The sequence below is a fragment of the Branchiostoma belcheri genome, unplaced genomic scaffold (assembly GCF_001625305.1).
Source record: "Branchiostoma belcheri isolate BF01 breed outbred unplaced genomic scaffold, Haploidv18h27 scaffold77, whole genome shotgun sequence".
Taxonomy (NCBI): Eukaryota; Metazoa; Chordata; class Leptocardii; order Amphioxiformes; family Branchiostomatidae; genus Branchiostoma; species Branchiostoma belcheri.
Window position 1 is genome coordinate 1298974 of NW_017804431.1, and position 12781 is coordinate 1311754.

The window sequence follows — 12781 nt, forward strand, 5'->3', positions numbered from 1 at the left end:
GTCTGCGGGCATGCCCGTGTTGATGCACGAATGTGTATTTTTGCCGTTGCTGCTTTCGCGGTCAATGTAATATCGCAGACGCACCCCTACAATTACGAGGCGAATTGGAATGGTCCAGAAAAACGCGTTAGTTTGGAATAGCAGTGGGGTTCAAAAAAGTTCATGCAGATACGGGGTGGTTTTTATAAGTGGTTCCAGTATGTTTTTGCCCATGGTTAAGAGATGCCAAGTTTTTTGGAAGATGTTCGCAGCCAAAACGCATTCTTCCGTACGTCGCATTTCTGTGTAATTTCGCATGTGGTGTTGCATTATGTCCGGGATGATGCACGTCTTTTTATTTTTACCGTAGCTGTTTTGATATTGGAGTAAATGCTTATTTTCGAAACATCCCCATTTCTTTGAAATGGTTTCGTCCGTTTATGCAACTGTTACCGCGCTAATGACGACCTGTCGCGCTGTCCTGATACACCGCGAATGTGCGAGTGTTCCCTGTAGACAGTCCCGGGAGTCATTTTTTTGCACATTCCAGGAGCCAAACCAAAATACGTTCATGAACCGAGTCCAAAAAACCGAAACGTGAAAATCGGATGATCGGACCTGATGTACATTCCTCTTTCTATAGATTGTACACACAATACACACATCTTTAGATAATCTGGCCATGGCAAGGTTAAAAAAAAGTAACCCTGAATCATACTAGATTAGCGTAAATGCATGTTAATGCGTTACAAAACAGAAAAAAATTGTTTCCGGGTATTAATCTCTTGAATCACGGCGCTGAATATTGACGCAAAATATTTCGGGCATCGCGCGCCCTTCCCGCGTCACGTGTAGGCATCTCGCATCTCTGATTGGTTGTTGCGTCTTAAGATGACTGAGCCGACGCGCGTTTAAACAATTTTTCTTTGTTCGATTTATCACACTTCACAGAGAATTGTCGCCAATGGCTACTTCTTTTTGTTGCAATATATAATACTTCACGGAGAATTGTCGCCTATGGCTTTCTTTTTTTCATTCTTCAAATTGCAGATTGTGTAATTTTATCCTGAAATCTTGAGAATCTATCTGCAAATTGCAGACTGAAGACGGGTATTTAGAACACTGAATACATGAAGTGTGCGGGGGGGCATGATGTCCGATCACCGGATCATGATTTTTTTTCGCGTTGACCCTGATTCAACCCTAAAATAATACTCGAAGAGAACTTAAAAAGTCATCTTTTACTAATCATATATAATTGTTTACATTATATCATTTGATCAACCTGATCTATTAAAAATTGTCAATGGAAAATACCTTGCCAAACAATGCAATACCTATTTAAGTTAATTAAACACTCACTCATTAATTAATTAATTTCCTAAATACAAAAGACATGTTGGTGAAAGTTAGGCACCCAGGTAATATCAATAGTTCCACGGACAGCTATGTAGGCCGGAGCTTCTATTGCGTGCGATCTACGTTTTGGTCAGAAAATACACCCCCCCCCAACACACACACACACAAAACACCGATCCGGGAACGCCTGAAAAGGAGGCTTTTTAATAAGCTTTGCCTGCAGCGCCTTGATTGGTCGGACGTGTGACCCTCTGGACTGCCGGCTAATGGAAATCTGAACATCTAGACTAATCCACACTGCTAATGCTCATTGACATAATTTATGCAGTTTATTAAAATCCTTGATTACTGTGAATCCTTGATTATAGACATGTCTTTATCAACATTTTTGGCAAATAATAAAATCAAGTTATTGTTCAAGACAAATTAAGTTTGTTTTGTCAGCAGCTTTGTTATGCAACATTAATAGAACTATGATTTTGAAATTAGCAACCATAATGGAAAGTATACAAACGTCCAAGGCATAAATGGTAAAAAGTGCACTCGCAACAACGACATCTAGCGACATGCGGCAACTCAGCATGTCTGCATGGCCGTCGCAACAACGACATCTAGCGACATGCGGTGACTTAGCATGTCTGCATGGCCGTTGAAGGGTGGAACCGTTGATCCATCCATCCGTTGATCCAATCTCAATCTCGTCTGAGTTACCATTTTCGCGCATGCGAAAATGGTAAAAAATTACTATTGGTGGCTCACTTTGATGCTAGGGACTTCTGATTTAACATATAAAATTGCACTTTATATAATATACTAAATACTCTTCTGTAGAATACATTAATCCCAGAGAATTTTACCATGATAATTACCCACAAGTTGCATTAATTTGATTGCTAAGATAATATGTCTAAGAATCTGTATCAGCATCAGTATAGCCAGCATAACCACCCTTTGGCATAACACACCAGCTTGCAAGAAACATCCAAGAATGAAAATCTACTGTCCAGGAACAAGTATTTTACTGTATGGTGATTTCCTGTAAGGTTATGTAACTGTGTTGTTGTAATCAAGGGTTTCTTATTAAGGTGTAGCTTTATCTACTTCACCTATATCGAGCAAAATGACAAGGAATATTATCATAGTAGTACTAGGTACATGTTTAAGATAATTCTCTTTCTGTGGTGTTTCTTTTGTTGTAGAATTCTTGTAACAATATTACTTAATATACAGTCATTTAACTGTATTGTAGTTATGGATTTAGTATATTAAATAAGGCTATACATGCATATAGCAGTTCCAGTAGGATGTACTGTGTGTGTGTCTGTAAGTGTCTGTGTGTCTGTGAGTACTTACAGGGTTGGGCCTGTTGGCGTGTAGGTAGGACTTGAGATCCCCCTGGTCCATGAGTTCCAGTATGATGTACTGTGGGTTGTGTGTGTGTGTGTGTGTGTGTGTCTGTGTGTCTGTGTGTCTGTGTGTGTGTGTACTTACAGGGTTGGGTCTGTTGGCGTGTAGGTAAGACTTGAGGTCCCCCTGGTCCATGAGTTCCAGTATGATGTACTGAGGGTTGTGTGTGTGTGTGTGTGTGTGTGTCTGTGTGTGTGCGTGTACATGTATGTTGTACTTACAGGGTTGGGCCTGTTGGCATGTAGGTAAGACTTAAGATCCCCCTGGTCCATGAGCTCCAGTATGATGTACTGTGGGTTGTTGTCCAGACAGACCCCCCGGAGAGCCACGATGTTGCCGTGCTTGAACTGACTCATCAGGTGGGCTTCTTTAAGGAAGTCTCCCTTTTCTTGGTCGGTCGCGCCTTTGTGGAGGGTCTGAGATGGAGAAGTAATAAAACAAATTTAACTTGTTGGTTGTTTGATTTAAAACGATGCTTAACTGGACAAGTATAATGAAAACTGGAAACAGCATCTGCAAACAAATGCATAATATATATTATGTTTACCATCACATGCTCTAGCCTAACAAACTACTGCTCTGTTTGTTTTTACTCAAGCATATTCAAGCATATTCATTATATGGTGACAGGTTCCAATTGTCCTTCAAAAAGGAACTAAGCAAAAACAATATATTTTCTTTCTGTGAATTTTAAGGTAAACATAATAGATATAGATAATAATAGATATAATAGATATGCAAACTTTGGCATTGACTTTCTCCCTGCTGCCTAATTCTGTAAGCAATTGTTAGTGAGATGGCTACTTCAGTGTGCTAATGATTGACTTTCTCACTGCTGCCTAACTCTGTTACTGTGTAATTGGTAGCCGAAAAGCTGTTTACCTGTGTTATCATATTAAAAGTCTAAAGGTACATGTATGTACTCAAACAGGCTGTTGTATCATTAACTATTGGACTGGCCCTGTACACAACCTGGACTTTGACTTGGGGCGAGGCTGCCACGTAAGCATTAGGAAGAAAATCATGGCGGCTGCATCAAGTTTTCCGGGAGAGATTCAAGAAGATGTGACCTGTAGAATCTGCCTGGAGCTGTTCACCAGGCCCAAGGTGCTGCCCTGTCAGCACACCTTCTGTCAGGACTGTCTACAGAGTGTTGCAGGGGAGGAAGAGACTTTCCAGTGCCCAATCTGTCGGTATGAGGTTGTGGTGCCATTCGAGGGGGTTGCAGGTTTGCCGGACAATCGCATGGCTAGAGATCTGTGTGAAAAGCTGAGAAACCTACATTTTGTACCAATATTGTCACAGGAAACAAGGAAGCAACCCCAGTGGAAACAGGGAAACAGGTGCAGTTTTCATCCCTCAAAGGAAGTCAAGCTCTACTGTAAACGGTGTGACTTGCCAGTTTGTAGCAAGTGTTTAGAAGAAGGCCATGATGAACATCCTACCACGGGCCTTAAAAAAGCTGCAGAGGAAAAGAAATCTATAGTCCAGGCTTTGATCCATGAGGGGCAGAACATAAAGGAAAGAAGCTTAAGGGAACAACAGCTGCAGACCCTGAATAAACAGAAGCAGCAGAGAGACAAAAGCATCACTGAGGCCTACAACCAAACAAAGCAGACAATGCTCCAGAAACTCGAAGAGAGAAAAGACGAACTCTTGAGAGAATCACAACAACATCACATTAAGGGCAAGGCTGAAATAGACAAAGTGTCGGCAGATGTTGATAAACTGTCTGCTGCCTGTCGTCAAGCAGAAGAAGAACTGCAGCTCAAAGGAGTCGTGTTTCTTAGTCAGCAAACCACTCTCACAGAGGTGGTAGGAAAGTACAGAGGAAAAGCAGCACCAACTCCTGCTGTCTTTCAGCCCGCACGCACCCCCGTGCTAGTATTAGGACATGTGAGGGACCAGTCTCTCCCATCTGCACAAATCCGAGCGGCTGCAGAGGGGAGTACAGGTCATCACCATGGTAACCATGAACAAGAGGAGCATCAGCCTCAGATGGTGACATTTGGTGAACAAGGAGCAGGACCAGGACAGTTCAAGAAACCACACGGTGTTACAGTGTCAGATGAAGGGGAGATTTTTGTTGCAGATGAGAACCAGAGAATCCAAGTCTTCACCCTGCAGGGAGAATTTGTCCGAGAGTTCCCAACAGTCGTGTCAGGTGGACAGAAGATGGAAGCATTTGATGTGGCCATGGACAGGGAGGGGAACCTGTGGGTGGTGGGGTGTGTGTGGGTTGGGAGCTCTGCTAACTTTGGTGTACAGTACAACAAACAGGGCAGGGTGCTGGGGAAGTTTGACCTACAGAATACAGGGTGGGGGAGAGGAGTTGCCATGGACACCAGGATGAACCACCTCCTCATCACACAAACCAAAGGAGACGGCGGCAACCGACATGGTAAAGTGAAGACGTACATGTACATGTACAGGCCGGATGGAACACATGTGAAGGGAAAAGGCTTGAAGGTATCAAGCCATTCAAGGCAGCAGAGGATGGCATATCCGTGGTACATCACTGTGGACCAGAAAGGGAACATTCTTGTATCAGACTATGACAATCACTGTATCTATGTGTACAAACAGGATGGAGAGTTTCTGTTCCAGCTTGGAGGTGAGGGAAGTGGTGAAGGTCAGCTGAAGCATCCCCGTGGCATCTGTACAGACATGGCAGGTAACGTCATTGTTGCAGACATGGGAAACAACCGTGTGGAGATGTTCGATAAGACAGGAATATTCCTCAAACACATCACTACTGACACGATACTGCCATGTGCTGTTGCTATGGCACCACAGGGACAGCTGATTGTGACTGATTATATGAAACACACAGTCACCATATTTCAGAACTACTGAGCTGTTCATACTAGAATGCCACAATGAAATGGTTATGGTGGTAAACAAGTATAACATGAGACTCATGTATTCTCAAAGCAACACACCTTGAAATGGAAACAATTTCTCTGCAGTGAACATTCAGGTATGCCGGAACAATGCATACCATATTCAAAACTGAAAACAAACAAGATCCACACAAGTCTCGACCTAGTCTCGTGTTCTCACAAGACTAAGTCACTCCGTGAACAGGTGCACAGTCAACACCGAAAATTTGGAGGTACGTGATTTTACCTTACAAAAACAGTCACTGATTGAAGAATATTCTACTAACTGTTAATTCTACGTGACTGGTGAACCTCTTCAATGAAAACAAACTCTCATGACTACAATGTACATGTAGGAAGACTTAATAATAATATCAATTATCCAGTAAACAAAGATGTGCTGTGGATGAATGTCTGTTGTGAGCCCACAATGTTCATTACTGGTGCCACGTACTGTAGAATACTACTGCATTGTAAAATCCACTCAGATCAAAGATCAAAGTGCATGTTAATGTTAATGTTACATAAGGTAAGCAGGACTTTAGCCCTCTTCTCTAAACAATATCTTACACTAGTTTTACACAGAAATGTTCAGAATTACTTCTTTAACGATAAAAAATGGTTAATTGGTCTCAAAATGGTCCTTCTGTTATCTTTTTTGAAACAAGAAATTTTAAAACTTTTTAGAAATTTTTTTTAGAACTTTTGTTAGTTACCTTTTGTTTATTTTGTTAAGAACACTCTTTAGAACTATTGACTTTTTTTCTTTATTTAGTACTTGTTTCCCATTTCAAAAAAATCTTTGTAAACATTCACTACCCTAATACTGATGAAGGGTGCTGGATCAAAAATCTATCCAGTTTGAATTAATTTAATCAAATTAATCAATTTAATCAAATTGTTAAGAAATTTTAAAGTTTGCAAAGAAGACAAATGTTCAGCAATCTGAACTGATTAAAATGAAATGTAATGATAAAGAACTTGGACTTCTGTATTTTTACTGAAATATAATTCTGGCTATTTTGTGAAGTATTATTTGAATTGCTGTTTTGGGTATTGTACACCCTTTTTGTTCTTTAATTATACATGTATTTACAGAATGATAAAAGACTCTTGTCCTTCTTTGAATAATAAAACCGTACAATGTATGTGAATGCAAACAACTTCACTTACCTCTTGCACAAATATACCTGTTAAAATCTCCAAGTGTCAATTATTACATTACTACAGCTTCTTAAGAACCAATTCAATTCCTTATAACGTTATTATGTTTACCGAAGGAAACATATTATATTTGCTCTATTTCCTATTCCTCTTCCTCCTCTTCCGTTCCAAACACCTAAAAAACGTCCATATTTTCGTAATTAGAGCTTGGAGGAAAATGAAATTCAGCATGCTAGTAGGTTGATACGTTAGACATTGAACCTTGGCCATTTTGGCCAACATAGATGTCAGAAAATGACTTTATTTGCAAAAAATGGGTGAAAAAAGTTGCATTTTAAGCCAAAAATCGAACAAAAAGAACGCGTTTGGAACATTCGAACAACCATGGAACAATGGAACAGCGTGTTCGATAACCGCGGTCAATGACCCTAGCGCTACGCACGGAGCACCCGAGCTTTCCAAATATGGGCATCCGCCCTTGTATGACACGAGAAGAGATCGGTGAATCAATGTCAGCGGTAAGTTTTCATTTTTCTTCGTAAAATACGGTCATATGAATACCAGTCTCGAGTAGAGAATATTGCATTGGGATTTTGGGTTCAATATCCACAAGTAGGACTGCAGATTTCCACAGAACGCCGGCGACTTTGTGTAATTTTTTGCATGTCACCGCCGGCTCAAATAAAAAAAAAACACTCATAATTTACACTAGCTCCTGACTTGATAGAATCTCGTATGTATAGAGATTTAGGCTTGCTGCCGTTTTGAAAATAAAGTAAACAGAATTGTGTTCATCTGTAACTATTGTCGACTTTGTAATGTGGGTGCGGGGCCGGGGGGCGTTTGTTTACGTTTATATAAACATGGATGTGACATTACATTTTGTCGTTTTGTCAGACAGTTTCAATCTTTTTCGGGATAATACAGTACAGTTTATGGGATAAGCATCAAATCGGGATTCATCGGGATATCCCGGGATTTTTCGGGAACCATGTTGACTAAGATTTTTACAGACAGACGGTGCGGCGCATGTTTGTTTCCAAATTATGCATGATGATAACATTAGCACAAACGGCTAGTGTTATTAATCAAATATTTCTTTTTTAATATCGAAAATTTTAGTGGCTTAATAATGTTTAGAACGATAACAAAATAATACAACCTTCTTGGTACGAGAATTTCTGTCTGACCTTGCGATGTGGACGGCCCTAAGTACTGCTTTTGATGTCACCCGACCCGCGCTATCTCAGATATAAAATCTAACACATCCACGTGCCATGTCGCGAGAAGTTCATTTTTCTCCTAGATAGGGGAGGTCGACGCACGGAGCTGCGGAAGGGAGATTAAACATTATACAAAAGAGGGGGGGCGAAGCATAATTAAAAAGTTCTTTACGCCTCTCTTGGCTGTGTTTGCGATCAGCGACGAACAAGAATTGATACATTTCTGTGACTGGGCCACGTTGCCATAGAAACGGCACGCAGCATAGCTATCACCGCGCGGCGCCCAATCACAGCACACAGACGGGGACCCGCCCACTGGCTGGGCGGCAAGATTTCAAACTCAAAGGCTCGATGCTCCGCCCCAGAGACTCCGGCCGCCCTGGCGATTGTAGCGATTTTCCGCCTCAGTCCTGCAAGCGGCATTGAAAAAAAACCAACGTTTTCACAAGTGACATCGAGAACGAGAATGCTTTTTCCACCGGAAGATTTTTTGCCAGCCGCGTGGAAGTACTAGTACTTGCTTTCAGGGTAATACGTACGTCAATGGACGTGGTCGGATCGTTGATTGTTGATGCAAGGGTTTATAAACTTTATTTATTTTATGTGTACGTGTTTGCATGGGAGGGGTGAGACGCTTGCCGCGGGATTTTGATGTGCAAACGTTCCTAATTTTCGTAATACAGAGACTACTTGACGCAGTCTGCTTATGAGAAGATGAGTAGACCTCAACAAGCCAATTTAGTACAAGATGTCACAATGAAATACAACTACTACTACAGCCGGTACGCCCCATTTCATTTGAAGGTTTATAAATTTGCCAAAACTCACCGGAGACGAAGGGGTTATTAAACATTCATTCCTGCTATTTTCTTACAGTTTTCGTGAGTTTTTCGCTGCACAATAGCTTTGTAAAAATGTAGCAGTTCACCTATTACCGCGTGAGGAACGCGTCATACACAATATACACTCCTGTGCTATCGGTGAATAAAAATTTTGGCAAAGTTGACTGACGTCAGGGTGCTCCATTGGCCCTGCCCAGATCGCCCGACAGGACGTAAAAATAAACATTTGGCACGCCGCCATCGGTGACAGGACCCGCGGTAGACTTGGAGATCTCGCACCACACGCGGATATCTCGCGGGATTTTTCGGTACGCCTATCCCGAAAAATTCCGTATCCCGATGATGCATATCCCGTGAAGTTATCTCTCTAAACATAATAAGGATAATATCAGTTTCTGATCACATTTGAAATGCTTACTCTCCTGTTTGTATCCTCATAAGACTCTTAAGATTGGACCTCTGCTAGGAAAGGAAGCAGAACTTGGTCCATGAGAAACTGGAGAGGAACCCAACAGAGCTGAACCCAGCCATCCACAGAAGGATACAACACATCACAACCATTTCTAGAAACACATTATATCTCCATTTTGGCCAGTAAATATTCATTATGTATGTTAAATTTGCATAATATATGTAACAGTTAAGGTTTTATAGAGTGTGTAGTTCCAATATTTTACACAACTGTAGATTTTCATCATCATTGCAATGATTTTCATATAAAATTTCAAAGAACAATTATTATAGAAGTGGGTATATTCACTGGCTCGGCGATCAAAAGAACAAGTAAAACCCAACAAAACTGGCTTGATATATATCTTGTATACTGTAGTATAAAGACTAAAGTTACTGTAGGAATTAGTTCTTCATATCATTGTATGATATACGTATTTACAATTAGCCCTCTGTCATGTATTTGTAATAATAATAAACTTATCATCATTATTATTTCAGCCTACGTCCTGTTTCCTATTTACAAAAATGTAATAAGGTAGTGAGATGAGCGCAGCAAAGTCCTTTGTAACTAAAGCTGTCAAAAAGACTCGAAGTTTACTTGCAGTCTGCAGAGGATGTCATTGATTAAAGTTACATGCTGTGGCCTAATTGCAAACATGGTAAGAGTGTGTGCTGAGTGAATCATTGGTACTGTGGTATGTAACTATATATATCCTAGTATCTCCTATACATGGCACTACAAGACTAGTCTATGGTAATGATCTTTGAGTGGCAGACGGGTAGACTTGGCCTTACAACGGCAGTCATTGATTAAAGTGACCGGCAGATTTTAAACTTGGCCTCACAACGGCAAAAACATTCAAATTCCCCAGTTATAACGTTGATGTTACTCTATAAACAGCATATAAAAGTCAGTAATATAAGCAAACTATCCTTCTACCTTTCCTTTCCTAATAAAGGTATAACGTTAAATCGTAGGCAAGACCATCCTGAGGTAAACATATTGCATTTGCTTGCAAATGTTACCTTTCTAGTGTCATTTACGTTTTCCAACGTTCTGTAACTGTCGTCTATTAAACTACCGACGTAACGTTACAAAGTGAGGTAAAATGACTCAAGCTGGAGTCATACATCTGCTTGGAGATAGTGGCGAGCGTGTGGGTGATATTTCGTAAAGGGCAACGTGAGTCATAGCTATGTACTGGTGACGGATCATGAAATTCCCCGCTGACAGGTCCTGAGAAAAGTGGAAAATCCCGCGGGATTTTCCACTTTTCGGGATCCCGCAATGCCGAAACGCCTAAAATACCTATTTTACGTTACATATAACGGGGGTTTTCATTGGCCTCCTTTGCAGACTTGTAGGGCGCGGCGTTATTTTTTTCTGTCATGTCAAATAAGTTTTTTTTTTTTACCTTCCTTTTCATGGACATTATAATGTCCTTGATGTCAATAAACTCTAGGACTTCAATAGGATCCGTTCACTGCTTTATTCTCGCTTCCTATTCAATTACGTATTAGGAGTTTGGTAAAGCCTGTTTTAATAGACTCTGCTATGGGAAGAAAAACCGAAATGTTGGGACCACACCTTGTAACGTTGTCGATGTCACACACTGACATTGTTTCTGGGCCACGAGGCAGGCCAGAGGAAAGCGGTCACGTGCGTCAATACGCGCTAGCCAATAGTAACACTCAGATCACAAATACATTATAATATGCTAATTTCCGTGGAAACTTCGAGATTCTCATGTCCATACTGAGTCCATACTAAACCTTCGACTATGGCGGAAGATTTGCAAAAGAAGGTGGGTATGGTATTAGTTTTATCTACAAATCATAGATGTACAATCTGTTTCCCCAGTTGATTTGGCCGGGAGCCGGTTAGAGTTCAACCGTGCCGGTTTTGTGCTTCAGATTTCACTCCTTTTAGTTCTTCTGGACAGGGAAGTGGGGAGGGGGGCCGCCATGCTAGCCACGAGCCAGGCGATCGCTTTGTAGATAGAAACATGTCAAGCTACTAGCCTCAGCCTAACGCAAAAACTCTTAACTATGTTTTCAGAGTTAATTAGATCATCAACCACACGAGATCTGCTTGATATTGTGGGTAGACGAAATGATGATTTGATTGTTTAATTTTCGCAAGTTCAATGTTAAATCCTGGTTTCACTTTCGCCGTGCATAACGTTAGTGATGTTAGTGTGTAGTGATACTACCGAATGACATGAATGGTTTACTCTTCAAGCAAACACTCCAGTCGCGAATGATCCAAGACTTCTGACGACGATACGATACATGCTTTTCGTATGAAGACTGTGATCAAGTACTAGTATACAACATGTTGCTCTCTCTGAGGTCATCAGGCAGAGTTATAATTTTCAAAATCATCAACATGCATCTGCATTCGGGGTTGTATACCAGCAATAAGATAATCTGGCCCATCAACTTATAACGTTAGTAATTTCTAGAACATGAAAATCTGCATAATGATAATACTGTATGATGATTTTGCGGACAAGCACGCTCCTAGGAGTGATAACTGTTGACATTGAAATTCATTGACAGTTTATCCTGGCTCAGGTTGTGTCTCTGGAATAAATGATTATTTACTACACTAGAACTTTCTAGTACAGGACATGGTTATCTTGAACAAACACATACTGTTGGCATGGAGCATTGCCAGAACCTATAATTGGAGGGTCCTCTGCTCCATGAAGGCCATTATCAGTTTACTGAATGAGTTCATTGGGTTGTTTTATTGTATTTATAAATTGATGAAAGGGCACAATGAGGTCTGCTCCTTTCTTCACAATCACATTGTGATAGTTGTTTGCCTTTCTCCTCAGGTAGCAGAGCTAAAGGACCAAGGAAATCGTGCTCTGACTTCAGGGAACACACAGGAGGCGATAAGACTGTATGGGGAGGCTATCAAGATAGACCCCACCAACCATGTCCTGTATAGTAACCGCTCTGCCGCACTGGCAAAGGCCTCTAACTATGAGCTGGCCTTGGTGGACGCTAACAAAACAGTCGAGCTGAAGCCTGACTGGGTAAAGGTAAGGAGAAGCTGGGAATCAAATAGCATTGTAAGTCCTTGCTGGTGAATCAGTGTCCTAGTGACTCGCTCCATGATGTGATTACAAAATCAAGTGTATGTCTGCAGAATTTGGAAAGGGTTATGTGCCATTTGCATTCAGCCCTCACATGAAGCATGTTAATATTGTTATATGATTATGAGAAGAATTACTAGTGTATTTGCTACCCATTGTTTAGTGTTATATTAGGAACATGTTTCCCACACGTGTACTTCATGTCTCTTATACTGTACCTTGCAGGGGTACTCTCGGAAGGGTGCAGCCTTGTCATTTCTGGGCCGATATGAGGAAGCCAAGATGGCATATGAGGAAGGTCTTAAACTGGACCCAGAAAACCAACAATTGAAGGATGGAGTCAGGGATGCACAATCTCACTTACA

The 12781-nt window shown here is 41.0% G+C and overlaps 1 protein-coding gene across 4 annotated transcripts in view; it reads right to left on the reverse strand.

Moving 5' to 3' along the window:
* The window catches only part of LOC109485617 (proto-oncogene tyrosine-protein kinase ROS-like), a 48905-nt gene that overhangs the window by 29474 nt on the left and 6650 nt on the right, over positions 1-12781 (reverse strand). For 2 of the 4 annotated variants that reach the window (XM_019789306.1, XM_019789303.1), the window contains exon 9: positions 2967-3161. In XM_019789306.1, coding sequence (XP_019644865.1) covers positions 2967-3161 — 195 coding nt within the window. Of the gene's footprint in view, positions 1-2691; positions 2758-2829; positions 2896-2966; positions 3162-12781 lie in introns of all 4 variants that reach the window. The other 2 variants (XM_019789305.1, XM_019789304.1) reach the window with 2 other exon arrangements.